General features: G+C 34.4%; 1 protein-coding gene across 3 annotated transcripts in view; it reads right to left on the bottom strand.

The window, feature by feature from the left end:
• Positions 1–4,929: 4,929 nt before the first annotated feature.
• LOC138691624 (zinc finger protein 135-like) overlaps positions 4,930–23,093 on the bottom strand; it is a 65,358-nt gene continuing 47,194 nt past the window's right edge. The window contains exons 2-4 of one of the 3 annotated variants that reach the window (XM_069813787.1): positions 20,083–20,286; positions 14,543–14,625; positions 4,930–6,771 (exon numbers count right to left, since the gene is read on the bottom strand). In XM_069813787.1, coding sequence (XP_069669888.1) covers positions 5,592–6,771; positions 14,543–14,625; positions 20,083–20,094 — 1,275 coding nt within the window. In that variant the 5' untranslated portion in view covers positions 20,095–20,286 and the 3' untranslated portion in view covers positions 4,930–5,591. The remainder of the gene's footprint in view (positions 6,772–14,542; positions 14,626–20,082; positions 20,287–23,093) is intronic. The other 2 variants (XR_011329929.1, XM_069813786.1) reach the window with 2 other exon arrangements.

Genomic DNA, 23,093 nt, shown 5'->3' with positions numbered 1-23,093 from the left:
TTTTTATTACTGAAATAACTTTTTCATTGATCATGACAGAAGTGCTATTATTAAAAGTAAAATAATTAATAATTAAATATGTACATTTAATGAAGTAAAAGCTAAGTGCTTGGGTTTAATTAAGGGTTCACAATTAGCACTTGCATTAACACATTTTTTAACCGGCACAGAGATTGAAAAATGTTCAGATGTAGAAAGTCTATGGTAATCATCGCAAGATAATCGTTTTATAATTCCGAAATGTCGCTCTAGAGGATCCTGGTTAAATTTTTTCTGTCAGAATATATTTAAATCTGCTATCCCACAAGAATGAATATATTTCGTGAGTGCTCTGAATTGTCATTATAAATAATTCAAGGGTTCTTTCTTAGGCAAACGTGTTGTTTGTGTTGCCAATTACGTGTAATATATTTTCTAAAATCTTGAAGTGTTAGAATTCTTTGTACATGGCAGAGGAGGGAGCCTTTGAGTTCATTGTATCTGCAGGACTGTTCATTCACCTTGTGAATTCCTTTTTATTTTCACTTCCTTCGAACCCATCAGTTTATGGTTCTAAAAATGTATCAATTTTGAAAAACTCGCACTAAACAGCTGAAATGCTGGTCTGGCGTTCATTCACTGGAGGAGATTACGAGCCAGCGGCGTAGCTCTGTCGGCTAAGGAGCTTGCCTGCCGATCGGGAGTTGCGTTCGGGCGTGGGTTCGATTCCCGCTTGGGCTGAATACCTGGTTGGGTTTTCCTAAGGTTTTCCCCAACCGTAAGGTAAATATCAGGTAATCTATGGCGAATCCTCGGCCACATCTCGCCAAATACCATCTCGCTACCACCAATCCCAACGACGCTAAGTAACCTCGTAGTTGATATAGCGTCGTTAAATAAACAAGTAAAAAAAAGAGATTACAGTCAAAGTAACTAGACAATTTTGGACACCCAGGTGTGGAGTAATGGCACATACATGCACACAAGCGCAAGATCAGCTAAGGTGTTCTTCTGATTTTCGGATATCACGTCCAATTCTTTTTTACTTGGTTAGGCCTATTTAACGATGCTGTATCAACTACTGGGTTATTAGCATCGATGGAATTGGTCATAGCCAGGTAATATTTGGTAAGGGTACATTGTTATGAGAAAAGATTGGGTGGAGATTTATTCTTCTTTTAATTTTTTAAGGTATCGAGGCAAGTTCGGGAAAATATGTGATATGTCATCCGGTTTTGGTCACAAGTCCTTTCGTGGGAAGTCCTACCTCTTCACCGTCAATAATAAATTTATCGGCTTTTACTATCAAAACCGCAGAAAAATGGATGTTACAAATATAAGAACGAGCATATAGTTTTCTATATCCGTGGAATTGCTCTATAGCACTTCTTAAAAAATAGCCTAGTCTTTGGGTGGAAAAAAGAAACGTCTTACTTCCATACAGATTATATAACCGGATTTACACCAAGAACAAAACAATTAGGCATATTACTACTCGCTCACATAAACGGCACAATAAAAATCACCCAAACATCGCAAGAAATATCTGTTTAATTACATACCAGAGCCAGTTATATTTGTTCTGTCCACAGTATTAAGAGGAAAACTGGAGTCTCAAAACGATTGCCACGTCAATATTTTGCTAAGTTGCCGTGGAGACACTAGAGGGTTTAAAAGTTCCATTAGACCCTTGCCGAGTTACAACACTTTCTACTCTAAACGCTCTGCTAATAGTAATTATTGTAATATAACTCGTTGGTAACTACCGTTGCTTACGAGATTATACAAGCTGGCGCTTGAAATACAGGTCTGTTGTTCCCGCGTAACGCCATAACTGCCGCTCAGATCGTTGTTCGGTTCTAGATATTCGTAGAACACTTAAATGACTTTGACATTTGGGAAATTTAAAGGCCCCACCGTTGCTTATTAAATGTTAATGTTATGTTTTATTTAACGACGCTCGCAACTGCAGGGGTTATAACAGGGTCGCCGGATGTGCCGGAATATTGTCCCGCAGGAGTTCTTTTACATGCCAGTAAATCTACTGACATGAGCCTGTCGCACACTTAAATGCCATCGACCTGACCCGGGATCGAACCCGCAACCTTGGGCATAGAAGGCCAGCGCTATACCAACTCGCCAACCAGGTGCTTATTAAATACTTCGTACAATATTTATGGTCAATAGACGTAATTTCAAAACTGCTACCTCTCAGTTATATTAAAAGAAATGGCTGTCATTCCTGATATTAAAAGATACAGTATTACATATTATAAACTAGCCTAAGGCATTACCTTCCTGTTGTTCAGTTCATACACCATACCTTTCCGGAAATAATAAAAGAAACTTTATACATTTTACATGAACACTGTAGTCTATCCTTTTCACGTGTTTATTAATAATAATAATAATAATAATAATAATAATAATAATAATAATAATAATAATAATAATACCGGTAATAATAATAAATAATAATAATAACATAGCGGCGTATTTTCAGGGCAGGCAAGAGAGGCCGTGCCTCCCATAATATTTTACCAGAATATATTGACAGTATTAAATCCAGCTGAATTAATTTCAATAAGTTACGCCTATAGCAAATGACGGACACTTTTCCTTTTATATTAATTTTACTATTCACAATGACTAAGATGTAAGTTACTGCACGTCAAGTCGACCTCATCCAGTTGGTAATGCCCGCTCGCTATACTGTGTGTATATAGACAGTACAAATAATTCGTACCGAAAAATAACAGCGCTGTAACCTGTCTAGTCGACATCTAGCAGCCTGTAGTGCAGTGTCTATGCGAGAGGAGACAGCTACATCACTCTACTCCCCGGTAACCATGACAACAGCAGTTCAACCAATAAGATAGCTGGTTAGCGGAGTGTTTAAACTTAACTAGAACGCGCGAGGGGAGCCGAATTTGGAGACGTCCTACCCACCGCTGACAACTATACTACTACTCACGGCTGCTTTCGGCTTGTATTGGTAAGCTCTCTCTATTTCTTTCTTCTTGGGATTAGAAAATTGGGTCATATGTTGTTACTTTTCTCTCCCTGCGTAAAAATTTTCTTTTATGTTGGTAGATTTTTTCTTCTCTTGTTTGCGGGTGTTCTTGTTATTTTTTTCTTTTGTGTTACTGTATTTTTGTTTTAGTAGGTTATTTTACGACGCTTTATCAACATCTAAGGTTATTTAGCGTCTGAATGTGATGAAGGTGATAATGCCAGTGAAATGAGTCCGAGGTCCACCACCGAAAGTTACCCAGCATTTGCTCATATTGGGTTGAGGGAAAACCCCGGAAAAAACCTCAACCAGGTAACTTGTCCCGACCGGGAATCGAACCCGGGCCACCTGATTTCGCGGCCAGATGCGCTGACCGTTACTCCATAGGTGTGGACTTGTGTTACTGTACGAGATATATTTATTTATACAGTAACTTATATTAAATATATCGAGAGTCTAGAAACAAATGCAGATTTGTCTCTAGCTTCTTCTAGTAGCAATTGTTCAGTATGTTGTGACTTAATTGTTTGGTTTGTGATGAAAGAGAATCGTCGAGTGAATTTGCTGTGCAAGTAGGTTATGTAATAGTAATGAGCAAGCCCCGGATTCTTAGGTTCGAGTCAATTTTGTTGCTATCTCGTTACTGTGGAAATATTGCTTTTCTTATTCTTTTTATGCAGCAACGAATAACATTCTTAATTTTAATATTACCTAAAAGGACCTAATGCCTAGGTTAGGTCTTAAAATGGCATAACGAGATCTAATTCATATTAGGAGCACTACTTCAATGAGTGGTTTGCGGGTGTAATAATTTAATAAAGATACAGTGTTGTAGACATAATAGACTATTGATGTGTATTAATATTGGCAAATAGTTGCATAAAACCACCACCACGTGAATCATCAGGCTACTTTTTAGATTTACAATGTTACGCCAATAAGAACGAATATACTGTATTAACAGTATGATGTTTATTTCCCCCCCCCCCCCCCGTAAAATCATACAAATTCCTAAACAAAAGATTTAAAAGATTGGAAAAACCTAATTTTAGTTTCTTAAAACCTATAAATTCTGCATTTGGTAATGAGGTACGTCACAAGCCTTATATTTTAATACATGTACCGGTAATGCAAACTCTCATCAATCACATCTTGGCGTCCTCAACTTTCAAAACCACCGTTTGCCACTGTAATAATAATAATAATAATAATAATAATAATAATAATAATGTTCAAGTGAATTAAAGTACTCTATTGTCTTCCATTTCCCTGAATTCATAATTTAATAATTTGTAAGTAGGCCTAACTTTTCCCTTTCTTTTTTAAAAAATAATTATATTGACGCTGAAGTGTTATGATTTTTACAACAAGCTCTGTTGTACAACCTTCTTCCAGAACTTTATGAATTCGTTCAGATTGACCACTCTTCCAAATGAACCATGCCAGATTCTGTTCTTCTATATCTCCTATAAAATTCAGAAATCCTTTCCCATCGTTACACTCATCACATTTATTGAACCAGCAATTTCTGGTGGCATCACTGCATATAATACTCTCTGGAAATTTGATACTCCATTTTGGAATGTCCAGTTAATTTTATGGAATCCTTCCAACGCCAGAGCAAAATTTTGGTGGTATTTGCATAGGCACACATTGTGTGGAAGTTTACTGCTTAGTAACACGTGTGATGGTCGCAGCTCCTCAAATGTACTCTTTCCAACAGGCAAGTCTGGATTTTGTTCCTTGATCTGTTGGAATGCTTCTGATATAGAGCATATCATGTATCGCACTTGTTTTATTACCCTCACCATCACGAATTGTATCTCTTCGTCCCACAGACATCATTCTTACATCATCTAGTTACATGACTCACGTTACACTCTACATGTACCGTGACTCGCGTTACAATATTAGATTACTTATAATAGAATATTACAATAGGGAAACAGAGTTTTATTAGTTTTATCATGTTAAGACATCACCATGGAAAGAAATAAACAAAGTACTTTTAAAGGAAAGTTCCGTTTAAAACAAATAATATAAAATATTTATGTTTTCGTGACTCATGTTACAACCGTGAATATGTTTCAAAAACGAATCATAGAATGTAACAATGAATAAACATTAATAAAGATAGTCACCCGTAATAGTCCTTTTATATAAAGTTTATTAATATGTTCTAAATTTGTTCACTTTAGTTGCATAAGCCCGGGAAAATCACGAATTTGTGTTTATTTATCCATACTTATTTTCAATCAACTTCATGACCTTATAAAATCGATAATCGCAATATATATTCATATTTATATATTATTGGAGATATTTTGAAGTTTCGCCAACCTTACGATAGCAAAATCATGTACAAATTAATACATTTTAATTTTTAGTGTCATGTCACAATTTTCATGGAATGACCCATATTGTTATGATATCGTTGTGATAAAACTTAAGAAATATTTAAGTGTTTGTCAGCAGTGAGTAAATTTTAAAATAATAACACTCTAAGAAACGTAATCGAGAAACTGCTCAGACTCCAAGTTTTGCTCAATTGCAGTTTTAGGTATGTGAAAAAATTCCTACACATCGCACTGAAAACCTTCTAGCCTGCGTGCATACGTACATGATCATCAAATTTTGCTTTTCTTGAAAATATCTTCCCACAAACAGTACATTTCAATGGATTCTCACTATGTGTACGTACATGCTTGAGAAGACCATTAGACTGCACAAAACATTTCCCACAAACTTCACATTTGAATGGCTTCTCGCGAGTATGTGTACGTAAATGCATTTTCAGAGCACCTGACTGTGCAAAACACTTCCCACAATCATTGCACTTAAATGGCTTCTCGCCAGAATGTATTCGGGCATGCAATGTGCGATGCCCGGCACGTAGAAAACATTTCCCGCAACAATCACATTTGAATGGCTTCTCACCTGAGTGAACACGTGCGTGCACAGAGAGATGACCTTTCTGTATGAAACACTTTCCACAAACCTCGCATTTGAATGGCTTCTCGCCAGTATGAGTTCGTTCATGCAGTGATAAGGAAGTAGAATTCATGTAAGATTTCCCACAAACACTGCATTCGAATGGCCTCGCACCAGAATGTATGCGTAAATGCTTGCTTAGACCACGTGACTCTAAAAAACATTTCCCACAAACATCACACACAAATGGCTTCTCCCCAGTATGTGTACGTTGATGCAATGTGAGAGCACTAGACTGTGAAAAGCTTTTCTCACAAGCATTGCATTCAAATGGCTTCTCGCCGGAATGAGTTCGGACATGCAATTTGAGATGACCCGAACGTACAAAACTTTTCCCACATGAATCGCATTTAAATGGCCTCTCCCCGGAATGCAAACGTGCGTGCACTGTGAGATGACCCATTTGCATGAAACATTTTCCACAAACGTGGCATTTGAATGGCTTCTCGCCGGAATGTGTTCGCGAATGCACAGACAAAGCACTGGAGTGTATAAAGCATTTCCCACATTCACTGCATTTGAATGGCTTCTCCTCTGTGTGCGTTCGGATATGTGATTTGAGATGTTTCAATCGTAAATAACTCTTCACACAGATATGACATTCAAATCTCCTCTCCGCGTTGTGGTGGTTGCGCAAATGCATTCTCTGGATTTGCAGAGTCTGGAACAACTTGCCACAAAATTTACACTTAAACGGACCTTCGTCTGTGCGACCGTCTGACCGTGAGAGACCATTTTTAGTGTTGCGGTTCACGTCTGGCACTCTACTTCCCTCAGTGTCCAAAGAGCTGTAAAGAAAAGATGCTTTTAGTCGTAGTTTCAATCATCACTACAACAAAAGGTATCAACATCTTCATAAAGGGAACCGTCGTAAAATGCTAAACTATGAAAAAAAAAGTGTAAGAGATGTGCATAGAATATGCGGTTACGAATATTGGGAAGGTATGAATGTAGGACTCAGATCGGCACATCAAAGCAAAATATAGACACGAGGAAGTAATTAGAGGTCGACGAATACATGAATCTCACGAAGCTAAAAAACTTTAATGTGAAGCAAGTTATGAAAATTACACTTTTGATTACTACGAAGAAACTGCATGTGAGAAAATACATCGAATAATAACTGCAAGTGCTGTGGAATCTTGGTAAACAGACTAAAGGCTAGATGGAATGCTTCCCACGCTGATAACCTCAGTTCAAATACTGGTTTCTCCAAGTAGACAAATACTATGTTAAGTACTACCAGTGTTCCGAAGTTGTTCTTTTAATTGGAGTAAAATCTTATTTTTAATGCCGCATTGTGTCAAAGTGTTTTCCTCACCAGCCATCCCTTCACATTCTGACACAGTTTTCTCAACATAATCCAAAAAGGTGAAACGAAAATTTATTAACAGTAATCTCACTAAAGGTTTGATTTATCTAGAGTAAATCAAAACTCAATTGTAATTTAATTGACTGTTACATGATTAAAAGGAAGTATATAAAGATTAGAAGAAATAAAGTACTCTAATACAATAAAACATTGACTTAACTGAAATTCTATTTCACTAATGTCAGCTTCATCAAAACCGCCATTTTTGGTTGACTGTCTATACTGTAAAGAAATGACGATCACAAAACATGTTTTATACTACCTACCGTAAAGATATGTATGAAATGTTGGCAAACAAAGAAACAAATGGTAGGGAGTTCAGAAAAACAGAAGGAAATATGTGAAGATTAGAAGAAATAAGGTTCTCTAATGGAATAATATATTAATTGTCTTACTGAAATTATATTTCACTAATGTTAGCTTCACCAAAACCGCCATTTTCAGTTGACTGTCTATGCTATAAACAAATGACGATCGCAAAATATGTTGTATTGTACCTACCGTAAACAATTTGCAGTTTGAAATGTTGGCAGACAAACAAACAAATGGTAGGAAGATAATAAAAATAGAAGAAAGTATATAAAAATTAGAAGAAATAAAGTACAGTACTCAATAGAATAAAACACACATTAACCGATTTACTAACATTGTATTCCATTAAAGTTACCTTCACCAAAATGTTTCAACGGACCCTCCATTTTCAGTTGACTATCTATGCGGGAAACAAATGACGATCGCAAAGCATGTTTTATAATACTGTAAAAATGTTCAGTCTGAAATGTTGGCAAACAAAGAAACGAATGCTAGGGTAGTGGTAAAGAAAAACAAATGTTAGGGAAGTGATAAAATTAATCAAAAGCTTGATAAGTGATAAAAATGTCCGATAAGCAGACATGACTGTTTGAAAGACGTCCTTTCGTACCGTTTTATTGGTCGAAAGTAGTACGACGTAGTAATAGTGTAATAGTCACTCTAAGCTCAATGCAGTGTTAGTTGAATATAAGGATAAATATGATATGGTATATATAAAGGGACCAGAGCGATATTGTATACTATAATATACATGCTGTACTTTGACACTTGTTTTCTCGACTTTCCTATTTTCAACATTTGTAACATTCAAAATGCTCTAAGAAAGAAGTTTTTTCTCAATCCCAGTGAAATTTTTTACATACGTCCACAAAAGTATGTGAAGTAAACTGACACATGTGTTATATTCTGCTTCTGAAAATATTCAAATCACCATGTGTTGAAGATGTGATAAGTTTTAAAAAACCGAAATATTAACAACTAAAAGAGTAAATATATATTTTTTTCTCAAAAAGTAATTGGAAGGATATGAAAAACGCGTGTCATATTTTACATGCATCAGGAATAAATTACATATAAATATAAAGAAATATTTTATAAACTTTGAAAATTGGGACAATTATAATTTAGTATTAAAAACAACAAGCAATTAATAATAATAATAATAATAATAACAATAATAATAATAATAATGGTTTACTTTAACTGGCAAAGTTAAGGTCATTCAGCCGTCTCAACCAGTTTGGTAGAAAATTACTACATTATTATAAACAATACATAATTAATACAATAAAATACCACACACAATACAATAACAATTCCTTTTATCTTCCTAACACACCAGTAAAATAATTATGTAGTAGTAGTAGTAGTAGTAGTAGTAGTTGTAGTAGTAGTAGTAGTAGTAGTAGTAGTAGTAGTAGTAGTAGTAGTAGTAGTAGTAGTAGTAATAATAATAATAATAATAATAATAATAATACTATACAAATCTGGCTTTCAGGTAGTAGCTACTACGTGAAAGCCAGATTTCTATAATACATTCGTTACTGCAGATACGTTAAGAGAAAGCCACAAATTAAGTCACAGAGTATTGTGTGCACCCATAGTTGAGTTCTAGCGTCTTGTCAGCTCATTTGAGTTGTGTGGATATAAAAAGGAAAAATTGTGACGGTGTCGTGTATGGTTCCTGGGGTAGCTCAGTCTGTAGAGCGTTCGCGCGCTAAGCGAAGGGTCCCGAGATCGATACCCGGCACTGGAACAATTTTTCCATGAAATTATTCAATAATAAGACTCATAATCATACCTAAATATAATGAAATTTTTAAACTCAATCACAATTATGATTATAACTTCGGTTTCACTACGTCCGTAAGAAATAGTTTATCCTTTTCTTCTAAGTAGTTATTGTCTGGCTGACCCTAATCTTGTGAGGTAGAAAATTTCATTCATGGGGGAACTGAGACAGTAAAAGAGGATGAATAGTGGGATGTCCAATGAGGATGAATTGCTGAGATTTGGCTCTCCTGTGACCTGGTGTTTAGACTGTGATTGGCAGATAAGTAATTAAACCCAGAACGTAGATAATTTGGACTAGAAGTGTGGATAACTCGAAACAGATGAGATAGCGAATGAAGTGTTCCATAGTTATCGAGTCGCAGCCAGGATAAATACTTGAAAGAGGGTGTAATATGGTCGAATCTGCGAGCATTGCTGATGAATCTGACACACATTTTGTGGCACACGCTCCAGCTTGTTTGAAAGTTCAGTTGTAAAATCTGTAAGTATTGCGTCGCAATAGTCAAACAGTGGTAATATGAGGATTTGCACTAAAGTCTGCTTTCATTCTGGCGGGAAGAAATTTCTTAGCGACTTAAGATAATGCAAGGTATAGCATACACTCGTTTGGAAATTTCCTTTATTTGGCATTCCCAATTTAAATTTTCATCTAAGTAAATGCAGAGGTTTCTGACGACAGAATAGTACGGAATAGTGGCATTATTTACTGTAATAATTGGGATATGTCTGTTGTTCATTGTGTTCAGTAGTCTCTTATGTCCAACTTAGGACTTACTAACATTTAACCTAAGTCCAAACTTATTCGCCTATGAAGAAATTTGATTCAGGTTATTATAAATAAACTAATTGGAATATCAAAGTGAAAATCTGTGTACTGCATGTCCACACTGCAAGAAATATGTGGTAGAAGTCTGATGCTGGGTTGCAAGAAAACAGATCTATACATAATGTATTCCTCCATTAATTAGTGGATCTTTAAAGTTAGTGGAATGTCGGGTTGCAGAAGAGAAATTTAACAGGTCACTAGTTATTGAATCGTTAACCAAGCATCTTTGGATTTCACAAGTGACTCAATAGGGCATGAATTAATAAAAAGTGAACATCGGCTGCTAGACTGATGTGAGGCATTGCTTTTATTGTTGTCAAAATTTGCAATAAATATAAACTAATACGAACCAGAAAGAAATTAGGAATAGAAGTTTCAGTGAGAAAGATAAATATGCCTATTTGTTATTAGAAATAGCGCACGAATACATTAATTTTATAGAAAATAAAAAGACAGTCTACAGAGCACATAACCTCGTCGTCAGATGATGAACTAGAGTCTGTAATAAAGAAATAAGTAATAACTTCGCTATTCGAAGAATTACTGAATAAATAAATAAATAAATAAATAAAGAAAGAAATAAATAAATAAATAAATAAATAAATAAATAAATAAATAAATAAATAAATAAATAAATAAATAAATAAATAAGTAAATAAATAAACAAGTAATCAAATTATCGTATATCGATGGCTAAGAAGAGATACTTCTATCTACAAAAATGATAATTTAGTTTAACTAAGTAAAAGTAAAGTAAATTCATGGCACTACAGCCCACGAAGGGCAAAGGCCGACCAGACGGCTGCTGGCCTCACGTCCACATGCCGAAGCAGACATAGACGATCATCCAACTAGTATAGAGGTATCACGTGGTTAGCACGATGATCTCCCCAAACGTTATAACTGGCTTGCAAAACCGGATTTTCGGTACCTAGCATTGCTCAAGTGCATCACGATGCTGGGTGGGCACCGATCCCATACACTAGCCGAAATTTCATGAGAACATTTCTTCCCACATGAGGACTCGAACCAGCGCGCATTCCTTAACGCAAGTCCTAGGTAGGATGCCTTAGACAGTGATGCCACAGCGCAAGACAATTTAGTTTAACTACATTATTTTTATTATTATTATTATTATTATTATTATTATTATTATTATTATTATTATTATTAACTACATTATTATTGTGTTCACAAAATTGGACAGTTAACTAATATTTTGTTCTCGAATAGAAGATCTCGCAAAGCAGAAACATATATAAGAAGTTTGTCTCATTTGAAAAAATAATTTCGAAGTTCTTTTTATTTGCTTACAAATGTACAAGTACGAGATATCACTTCTTAGCAATCGATATGCAATATTATTATAATATCGTGTAGGCCTATATAGGTATATTAAAAAAATATCGCATGCCTCAATCTCACACAGGCAACATTATGATGAACCAAATATATTAAACTATTCGCCAATACACAAAATGTACGTAAGATGGCTGTCTAACGGAGGAATAAATATTATTATAGGAGGGAAATCAGATCTCTAAGTTAGTGAATACTTTAACGAATCAATAACACTAAAGATGTTTCTTGCAATGTGTCTTTGGAACTTATTGGTCCGCTAGCGGCTAATGAAGGAATAAATGCGTTCTTGCAACCCACTATCAAACTAATTGGTGTAAAATTGTAGAAGTTGGAAATTTCACCGATCCATAGCCTTAAAAACTATTCCTCCATTCAACTTCATTCCCCTTTTCTCTTAACTAACTAAATACTTCCTTCTTGTAAATAACATGATACATTTAAACTCATTTAATTTAGAAGACCTAACCCTTGTTGACTATTTCACTAAAAATATAACCTATTATTAAATTCGCTGTCTAAATATTTCTTACAAAACACATTTAAAGCTCGTACCCTAGAACATTCGTTTCACTTTATTTATAACATTATTCAAACAAAACTATTACTCTAAAACACTGAAAATGTGCAACAGTTCAATTCCATTTATCCTTTCTTAACTAAACCTGCTATTATTTCAACCCATTGACACACCATTTCCTCAGATTATACACCGTTTCTTCTTCCCTATTGCCCCCTCGTTTCGCACTCCTAGTATAATTTACACTCTCAATACTTCCCATTCTATTCCCCGCCCTTATTTCACTTCCTTGTTCACCACTCTCTTCTTTGTTTGATCCAGCTTTCAAATACAAATTTTCAATATCCTTTATTTCGTTTATATAAAAGTTATTTTCATTATAAAATAACAAATATAATTATATATGTACTGAGAAGAGTAAGTTAAGTTATAAAAATATATCTTCAATTCTCAAATTAGTGTTTGCTTCAGCGAATAGTGTTCCTACAAGAATTATCTCGAACACATATTCAGTTTTGTGCAGTCTGTTTATGAAAAAGTTCTATTGGTGACAAAGTTATAAAAAAGTTACATTTATTGATGTATATTGTTAGAAACAGATATAACGTAAAAAGTATTCTTGTGTGTGTGTGTGTAATATATCTGCTAATGGAAATATAAACTAAGAAATGGAAAAATGATATCTGTTAGATAAAATCTAACACGGGAGTTATCGCATAACAACAATATGCGCGAGCAGTCCTCAGTTAATGTAACATATGTGTTTCAAATGTCAAAATATCTTGAGTCTTCATAACAACAACAGTGACATCTACCCAAATTAAAACAGTAGACTGCAATATCGACATTTCCAATCTTCAGATTTGTCGATTTTGTGTGTCTCCTAACTACAAAACTATACTGCTGTACTAGGGGACACGAAAACTAATGGCAACATAGTTACTGTTTCACATTAAATTTATTTAGATTACTTTTGACATTACATAGATACTTCAGATATAGTATCCTGCCATGTCAACAATGCGTTGCCGAATTCTTGGAAGACGGTGGACTCTATTTGCAGCAGCATTTCTGGATATCTCTCTCTCTCTCATCAATCTAAAACTTTTCGGATATCAACTCTTGATTGAAAGCCGATGCCTTGCTCACCCAACTTGCAATAGTTCAGTATGATAGGACTTCTCTCCCACAAGCTTCTTGTAACATCCTAAAGCACAAAGTTGCATGTTTTTTCTCGCAACTTGGATTTTTATGAACCACCTTTGTTCGTGCCTTTAGGGCTGTATTGTTTATTAAAATCAGAAACAGCATTGTACTTACAAAATACGGATTTTTCGAGACTTTCAATATTTGAAATTTATGAAACAATTGCTGCTCTATTACATCGTACAAGATTTCAATGGTCAACACTAGGAGAACTCATTTACAGCATTGTTGTCATTACTTATCATATGCCCTAGTACATAACTATATCCCGAATTGCCTTCATAAAATCTTTCTCCTTCCACGATTTCCCTGATCTGTCATTTTTGTGTCGTCCTGCTGCTTCCCATTTGTAAATCATACTTGACTTTCTTTCATACTATTTCTTAGTGCATGGCCAAGCCATCTGATATCATAACGTTTTGAAATTGATGTTCTATTATGGTAATGAAGCATTAAAAGAAACAACAAAGTGAAAAATTCGCATTCCAGACTCACCTTTAAAACAATATACTTTGCATACTTCCACTCGGTAATGAGTTTTGGAATAATATTCTGGAGAAATTCCACAGATAGTAACGGTATATTTCTATTACAAAAAAGAGTAATTAGAATAATAGTAGGTGTCAAAACTAGGGAATTGTGTAGGACTATTTTCAAAAAACTACAAATAATGCCCATGGCTTGTCAGTATGTCTTTTCATTAATAATCTTCCTCGTATGTAATCATGAGAACTTTGTAACTAATTGAACAGTTCATAGCATAAATACACGTCAAAAAATGACTTTCACACTCCATCGGCAAGTCTATCGTGCTATCAAATAGGAGTGCGTTATATGGCAGTAAAAATTTTTAATAGCCTCCCTATTGATATAAAAAAATGAAACTCAAAACATAAGATTATTTAGGGCCAAATTAAAGTACCTAATTTCTCATGCCTTCTATTCTGTCGGTGAATTCATTACATTCAATAACACTTCATGAAATTGATACTAAAACTTTGTGTTGTACTATAGACTATATTGTAAATCTCGTCTGTATATATTTCATCTAAACTGTGACTATAAATTAAGATTTATAATAGTATTACGTTTTTTGACTTGTTCCGTATTCTAGCTGTAAGCAATGTATGAATACCATGGAATGTTAATAAATACAATACAATACAATACCTATCGGTCAAAATCTCATTCTCCTCTGCCGTAACTTCCACTTTCAGCTCGTCCTTTACTGTGTCCAGGTGATATAACTCTTCCTGAAATATAAAGACGGAATAGCACAGAAACGTGAGGCAGCTCTACACTTGAATTATGCCATATACTTACTTCAAAATCCTTCTGAATACAAACACAAATTTCAGTAAGACAAAGACAGATTTTTGACCTCATATTTCATAGGGATTTTCTGTTTCTAATGCTTTAAGATTTTAACTTATACTATAAGAACAGATCTGCTTCATTACCAATAACGAACCACATCAGCTTCGCAATGTTTAAGGATTTTTTTGTTTCACCACAATACAGAAGGGGCGCACACTTTCACAAATGTTATATTATATAGGATGACCAGACGAGCTCTATTGTACGGACATGTCTTCTGTTTTGGCTCTTTGTCCAGGATCTGGGCAGATTAAAAAAAAAATCAAGAAATGTCCTCCTTTTCGTAACTTGTAGATATGCCTGATATTTTGAAATTATCAGATTTGACGCCTTTTTCAAGTAATTTGCCTGTAGATGCCATGGCAGCAGCATCGACGGAATATACTCTATGCCAACGATCATAACTCACTTTTCTTACAAAGTAATATTAAATTCATATTTTATGCGGTCTTTTTATGTATTTTGGTAATAATTATAGTTCCCTTGGCTTTCATATGTAGTTAACTGTAAAATCATTTTATATTATTAAGTTTTATCGTACATATGCTGTAATAAAACAGATACTGACATAATTTTAAGTATAATATAGATCTAAGCCTAAATCCAAATAGATATTTTCTATCCTCTGCAATAACTATAGTTCCCTTGACTTTCATATGTAGCGAACTGTAAAATCTTATTGTTAAGTTCCATCACAATTATTTTCTAATATTAACAGACTTTTATTTTTTTTTTAGTAGGTTATTTTACGACGCTTTGTCAACATCTTAGGTTATTTAGAGTCTGAATGAGCTGAAGGTGATAATGCCAGTGAAATGAGTCCGGGGTCCAACAACGAAAGTTACCCAGCATTTGCTCATATTGGGTTGAGGAAAAACCCAGGAAAAAACCTCAACTAGGTAACTTGCCCCGACCAGGAATCGGACCCAGGCTACCTGGTTTCGCGGCCAGATGTGCTAACCGTTACTCCACAGGTGTGGACAATATACTTTTAAGTATGATGTAAGTCTAAATCTGTACTGTAAATATTTTGTAAGAAAACAGATATTGACGTAATTTATAGTATAATGCAGGTATAAGCCTAAATCTAAGTACATATTTTTGTCCTCTTTTTTCGAAAAATGTCCTTTTTGAAGCTCTGTATCCTCTTTTCTATTGATGTGAATCTGTTCACCCTAATATTATATGGACCACCAGTAGACCACGGCATCTTAGCCCGGAAGATCCATTTCAACTAGACACCGGCTGTGAAAACCTACATGCTAAGATTAATAACAATGTTAAATTTTGCCCTAAACCTCAGTGTTTCCGTAAGAATATTGCTGATTATACCAATAACTGTAACAAATACAGAAAGGAGTTTCTCTAAATTAAAATTAATTAACAACTACTTACGTTTCACTACCATGCAAAATCGTCTTAATGTTTTGGCCATTTTGGCAACTGTGCATGAAATTGCGGATCAAATTAACTTAAAAGAGACAGTAAAAAAAATTGCAGAATTAAAAGGGATGAAAAAAAAGTTTGTGATTTTGGCATAGTTGATGTTACTTTCGTTCAGTTTTTATAGGATATAAATTTTCGTAATAGCATAAGCATTAAAAAAGAATCTGCTTAACATTTTGTAACTGGGTACAGGTACTTTTTAATTATTACTGTTTTGTACTACTTGACTGTAAATTTTATGTTACAAATGTATCTTTGAAGGGTTTCCTGGAACAGCGTCGTATATCACTTTTCACAACTTTACAGGAATTAAAAAAAATATATAGCACGTATAAAACATTTAAATTTTACCTTATATTGGCCAGAAAATGTTTTTAAGCACTTTTCGTCTTACCTCAGATAATTTGTCACTTTCAGGTTTTCATATTTCTCATACAAGAAGCCAAAACCTATAGTTTCCCTGGAATAATGTTGGATATCAATAAGATACACAAAACGTTGTATATCAAAATCATTTTATTATCACATTTTACACACAAATATAATCATATTTACACCTACAATAAAATGCCATACAGAAATTTTTCAATGAGACAATAAAAAATTGAAGTTAAAGACAATTGGTCTTTTCCACCATATGCCCAGACTGGCATGATTTTTGTAATTATATCAATTAAACAAAAACTTATATGAATTAAACTATGAAAATAAAAGAATAGCGATCATTCAAAGAAAATACCACAAATTAGTTTATACAGTATCTAGGCCTAAAGCAATTGGGGGGTATTTTAGAATCTACGTTCAGTATTTTTTATTTTGTTGGAAATGATTCATAAAATCCATGATAACATGGCTTGAGATATTCACTCACAGCTATTAGATCCTTTTTTTTTTTTTCTCAGCTGAAATATGGAGCCATTCTGAGTACAATGGAAGGAAATTTACAGTTGGTTTGGGGAAACTAATATGTGCCTGGTTATCCCGTTTCTTCTTCTAGAGCATACATGGGCGGCACAATTTTCGGTTATGTAAGGCACTCGATTTGAAATAGTTTATTTGGAGAAGAGACTGCAGAGTAGGATGGGAAATATAAACTGCTCTGACCTGCGTCAAATTATCGTAATCGCTAAGGCGGTCATGGCAAATTATTAGGAAAGTGCTTGGTTAATGTGAGTCTCGAAAACTTTTATTCAATTTGGCAAATTAATTCGGTAGCTTTAATCATAAACCTCTTTACTATTTCTCCATCATTGAATTGATTTAAATCACAGGCGAGAAATTGCGTAACTAGCCAATAATATTCCATCACGTTGTCTACGTTTATTTTCTTTAATATTCTGGCGTTTATCAAGATTACTTAATAGATTTGCATGTTCTCGACCTAAAATAATTTCAGAAAATCATATTTCGTTTTCTACGCACATTTGATATTTTTTTTATAAATTTCTTTTGGAAATAATACGTACAAAAAACATTTAATTCCTCGTACCTTTCAATGCAGCGTGTTTAAGATATAATGTCGTATTTAGTATACTACGCAAATGTTAAGATCATAAATTTGTTTCGGAATAGTACGAAAAATAACATTTAATTTGTCTTACCTTCTAATTCAGCATGTTCTTTATGACATAAACAACAATGTCGTTGTATATTAAATTTATTAATGCCTAATAGGATTTTCGATCATAACATGCATCGTATGTTCTCCCCTTCTAAACAGCAAAAAAACTCTTCCTCCCATTTCTCATGAAATAATCGTTTTCTAATGTGTACACACTGCTTTGATAATGTCATTATGCCACCACTGATATTGGTTATGAAACTGATATAGAACCTGCCCATGCCAAGGAGCTGCGTGAGGGAGGAACGGGGACTATGAAGATGATGTCACTCAGAGCGATAAAGTCTGTGAAGGTAAGTGTGGCACTAATTCTTAAGTGAGGCATGATGTTCATCTATGTTCTAGAGGGAGTAGCGATGCTATAACTGTAGCCCTCACAAAAATTGTCTCTGGAACATCTGAACTGTCCACGCCTGTGGAGTAATGGCTAGCGCATCTGGCCGCGAAACCAGGTGGCCCGGGTTCGATTCCCGGTCGGAGCAAATTACCTGGTTGAAGATTTTTCCGGGGTTTTTCCTCAACCCAATATGAGCAAATGCTGGGTAACTTTCGGTGCTGGACCTCGGACTCATTTCACCGGCATTATCACCTTCTTCTCATTCAGACGCTAAATAACCTAAGATGTTGATAAAGTGTCGCAAAATAACCCACTAAAAAAAAAAAACATCTGAACTAAGCTTTAACCACATTACATGAGGTATTTTCAGTTCAGGATTCTGTTGCATGTCTGATTCTATCTGACTCAAGTCTAAAAAGTCTGACTGATCCATCTCTTTATCAGTGAAAGAGCTTACTACACATGCCTCACCTATTACATATTTCCATTCGCCTGGTATTATTATATCAGCAATTCTTTTCTTTTTTTTTTTCTATAAGAGCAAAATCTCGGTCGCAGGGCAAAAAAACTGTGCACTGAGATCAGAAATGTTTGCTCAATTTGAGAAAAATAACTGTATGTATTAAATATCTGTAAAATGCAATCATTCTCCAATTATTATTCTGTCCTATGCAAAGTTCTGACCACACAATGAGTTTTCTTTCCTGATTAGGAGATACTGCTTCAAATGTATCTATAATATAATTTAACATGCAAGATGCAACCTCAGCTGATCCTCGCTTTGCTAGACATTCATGCCACAGGTACATTGTGGCCTCTCCTTTACCCATATATATATAGAAAGACACTCTTTCAGCTTTCCCAATAATAGGACTGCCTCATTGGACAAAGCATAACACACAGAGTGAAAACAAAAACAGACCACAAAAGAGAGATGTGGGGAACGAACAAGAAAGGGAAATTGAGTACAGGAATGACAATAGCATACATATAACAGGCCTAAACGTAATAAACAAATGGATTAGACGTTCAAACAAAAGTTCTTCCTTTTTAGGGAACAAAGTACAGGTGGTATTTTAAAATGGCAAGTGATCCTCTGATAGCAGTAAGGGAAACATCACGAATGAAGTCGTTGTTCAGCTGGAACTTCTTGCAGAAACTGACAAAGAGGCGAGGTATTGTGCCCCTAGTGCCAACCATTAGCCCAACTACTTCAATGGAGGTGAGGTGATATTTCTCCAAATAGAATGGAACTGTGGGCTCATAAATTCTGTATTTTTCTGCGTGGACTTCAGCGGGCTGTTGTTCCTGTGCCTCGAACCTGACTGAAATGTTTTAAAGTGGGACACGACAAAACCTGCTGTAAATCTTTATGTAAAATCATAACATTTTCATTTGTATTAGCTAAATCTGTGTCCCTTTTCAGCATTCCGTAAGCTGCCTCAGCTTTACAATGATGGAGATCACTCTTAACCTGAATGGCCTTGATTTGTTCATCGGTATCAGCTGCAGCTAGCTTAATAAATAATTGCTCACAATATTTACATGTGTTGGACCGTGGAACACCAAATGACAAATTAAATTATTATCTGAAAACATCTATAAAAATCTTTGCTTACATTAATATCAGGATATTTTGTCTTAAATAATCTATACACTTGCACACATTTAAGTCTGCAGCTAAATATTGAGAATCAGTTTGCTTACGGCTGTAGTGACATTTGTCTAGGAAAAGTGTCAATGAGTACCTTTATCATATCTCTCAACTTATCAGAGACAGCATGTGGGCGGTTTGTGTGTTTACCACGCTTATCTGTGGGAATTTGAATTCCTTCTTTCATTTTACCCTGAAGAACTTGTAATCTTCGTGATGTTACAGAAAATATATCATGCAATTCAATTTGGTTATGGTCCACTGTAATGAAATACCTGAAAGTACATTTTCTTCTTAAGGTTTCATCAGTTATTTCCTCGTATTTTCACTGGTTCCATAATCTGAACGCACTTATACAGGAAATGGGACTGCTCATTGTAGTCGAAGCCATAGAACTCGTCAAATAATGCCATTTTTTGTTGACTGGAAAGCACAGCACAACTCCGCTTGAAGCATCCTTTAGGGTTGTATGGACGCCCCTGTAATATAAGATAAAATAATACAACTAAGGGCAATTACTACGGAGTTTAAAACGTCTATCTAAAAAGTGATAAAATGCTCTGGATCAAAATATATGAAAAGCTAATAGAAAAATCAAAGATACCTAACCTATATTAACTTAGTTCTAGTTAATTGTTATTATTCACATCCTGTTTTTCATTGTATTATAGTCGTATCTATACAGACAAGATGTTATGTAGCTTTGTAAGAAACATAATTAATTAATTTCACCAAATAGAACGAAACAAAGAAAAAACATACAATGGTAGCACATGATTGATATACAACGTTCTTCCACTTACCTCAATTGGATGCGATTTCTCTTCGAACTGTATTCCTTTTTTTCGAAGTATGGTTTGCCACCATTCTTTAGGATTTTCCTTAAATTACAATTCCATTTTTCGGCGTTCACTTTACGTTTCTTCCCTTTATTACTCGCTTTTAGTGCACTTGGAGAAAGATATTATCGCCGCGCTCTCATGGTTAACATTTGGCAGGTCTTTGAGCGGCCTCATGCATAACATTCGGTAGGTGTTTGAAATTTAATTGTATTATTGTTTTCAATTTCTTATGTCGCCGCTCCAATCACTTGCCTCAATTTCAATATTGCAATCAATAAGCTGCTTCCATTATTAAATGACACCTACTTGTCTAATCCACGTGGACTAAATCCGAGCTTGCAATGTCTTGTGCTGAGGACGAACATTAAGGTATGTGATTAAAAATTATTATTAAAGAGTTATTATTAAGAGTTAAGAATGTCAACGTACTCGTATATGAAATAATAATTTATTTATTTATTTATTTATTTATTTATTTAATGTGCTGTACAACAGCCAGTGGCCAATTACAGTTCAGCACAAATATAACAAAAACATAAAACAAAAATAATTATTACACATAAATATAATTACAATTACAATAATGACGATGAATGGATAACTAAGAATACTATGAGACAATGTTAATTGAGTATACTGCCTAAAAGAATACATAAATGATAAATCATTGCCAAGAGCAAACAAAGTCTATACATTGAAGGGATCGAATTCGCAGCCATGCATGTTGGCATTTTTAATGCATCTGGAGACTGGTGAAAGAAATTTCGAATTTCTAATAAGAAAAGTTTGTGGGCTCTCATATCTTTTGTTGGAATACGTAAGGTAATATTGTTTAAGAAAGAGTCACAGGATATATCACCTTTGAGGACTTTACAAAAGAACAGATAATCTAGCTCATGGCGTCTAGCATATAGATTTTGACAATTAAAATATTCACATTTTCTCTCATAACTATACCCAGAATTAATGGGCAGAAATCTGAATGAACATAAGGATATAAATTTTCTTTGTATATTTTCTAATTTAGCCGAGTCCGTAGTTGTAATCGAGTTCCAAACTACAGATGCATATTCGAGTTTCGACCGCTATAATAATAATAATAATAATAATAATAATAATAATAATAATAATAATAATAATAATAATAATAATAATAATAATAGCCATTTAACAATATAACAAACTAGTGCTTATTCTTATCGAGGAAGTAGACGTGACGTGATGCTTAGAGTGAAACCTACAGAGCAACAATCGTTCGGCAAAATTATGTTTTAAAAGCACACTGCACGTTATTGTATGATGCTGACATGTTAAGCATGAGGCAGCGGCGATAATGTTATTCACTTCCACCATATTGTAATGCTATAAAATGTTGTTCCAGAGAGGCTGATTTTTTTAAATTCTACAAAATTAACAACAGATGGCATAGCAACATACTGCTTGCATCAGTGAATTCTAGTCTTGATGTACAACATTTCTACACTGACAACTCAATTTCGCCAAAAAGTGATATACAACGTTGTTCCGGCGTTTAAATATATTATATTCTTATTAGAATTTAAAACCATTTGATTTTTATTTAAATAAAAGATATATTTTACAAAAGTATATGTTTAACAGAGCGGCAATTTGTCTTTTTGTACGGGGCAATGTAAACACTAGAGCAGGCATTGCCTGTTTCTCAAAAATACTAGTTTAGTAGTTCACCAGTTACTAGTTACCAGAGTATATTTCACAAGCTCTAGTAGATTCTGTTTCTCAAACTATTTCACCAGTCTAGTAACTTGTGACAATTTTTCACTAGTCACATGATCTCTTTCACTAGTCAGCTAATTGAGTTCATTTGTTTACAGCCATTGGTAGGTATTGTTATTTGAGGTTAGAAGGCTAAGTTGTTTGTGTTTTGGTTCTTACTTCTCTCTTCTCTTGAAATTCCATCAATTGAAAGCAAATTAACTATACTCAATATGATTAATGAATCAAAGGATATATCATTCGGTGCGTTTTCAAGCATAATAACAAAAATGATAAAGTAAACGACTGCACAAAAAAAATTGTAATAAGTGAGGCTATGGAACTGATACTTCAGAACAGAGATTATGCATACGTTAGGGACACTTATTGGCCCAACATTAAGAAAGCAACTTTGACGAGTACCAATTCATGTTCACAGTATCATAACATGAACACATTATGTAGCAAGTGAGTCTACTGGCGACATGGATGCCACTTATGATTTGAAAAAAATGGTTATTTTTTTTTTTCAGTTTTACGTTTGATCTATTCATAAATTAGTGTCGTTTTGTATTTCATTTGTAGGCTAAAATTGACAATGTCAGAAGAACTGGCAGTGGAAGAGGAAAGCCAGCAAAAATTACTGCAGTTGATGAATTGGTATTAGATTATTAGGAAAATGCTCCTTTAAAGGAATAATATTTGTTCTT

Source organism: Periplaneta americana, chromosome 16 (assembly GCF_040183065.1).
Source record: "Periplaneta americana isolate PAMFEO1 chromosome 16, P.americana_PAMFEO1_priV1, whole genome shotgun sequence".
NCBI lineage: Eukaryota > Metazoa > Arthropoda > Insecta > Blattodea > Blattidae > Periplaneta > Periplaneta americana.
The sequence above is the reverse complement of the archived record's forward strand: the minus strand, read 5'-3'. Positions and strand labels throughout refer to the sequence as shown.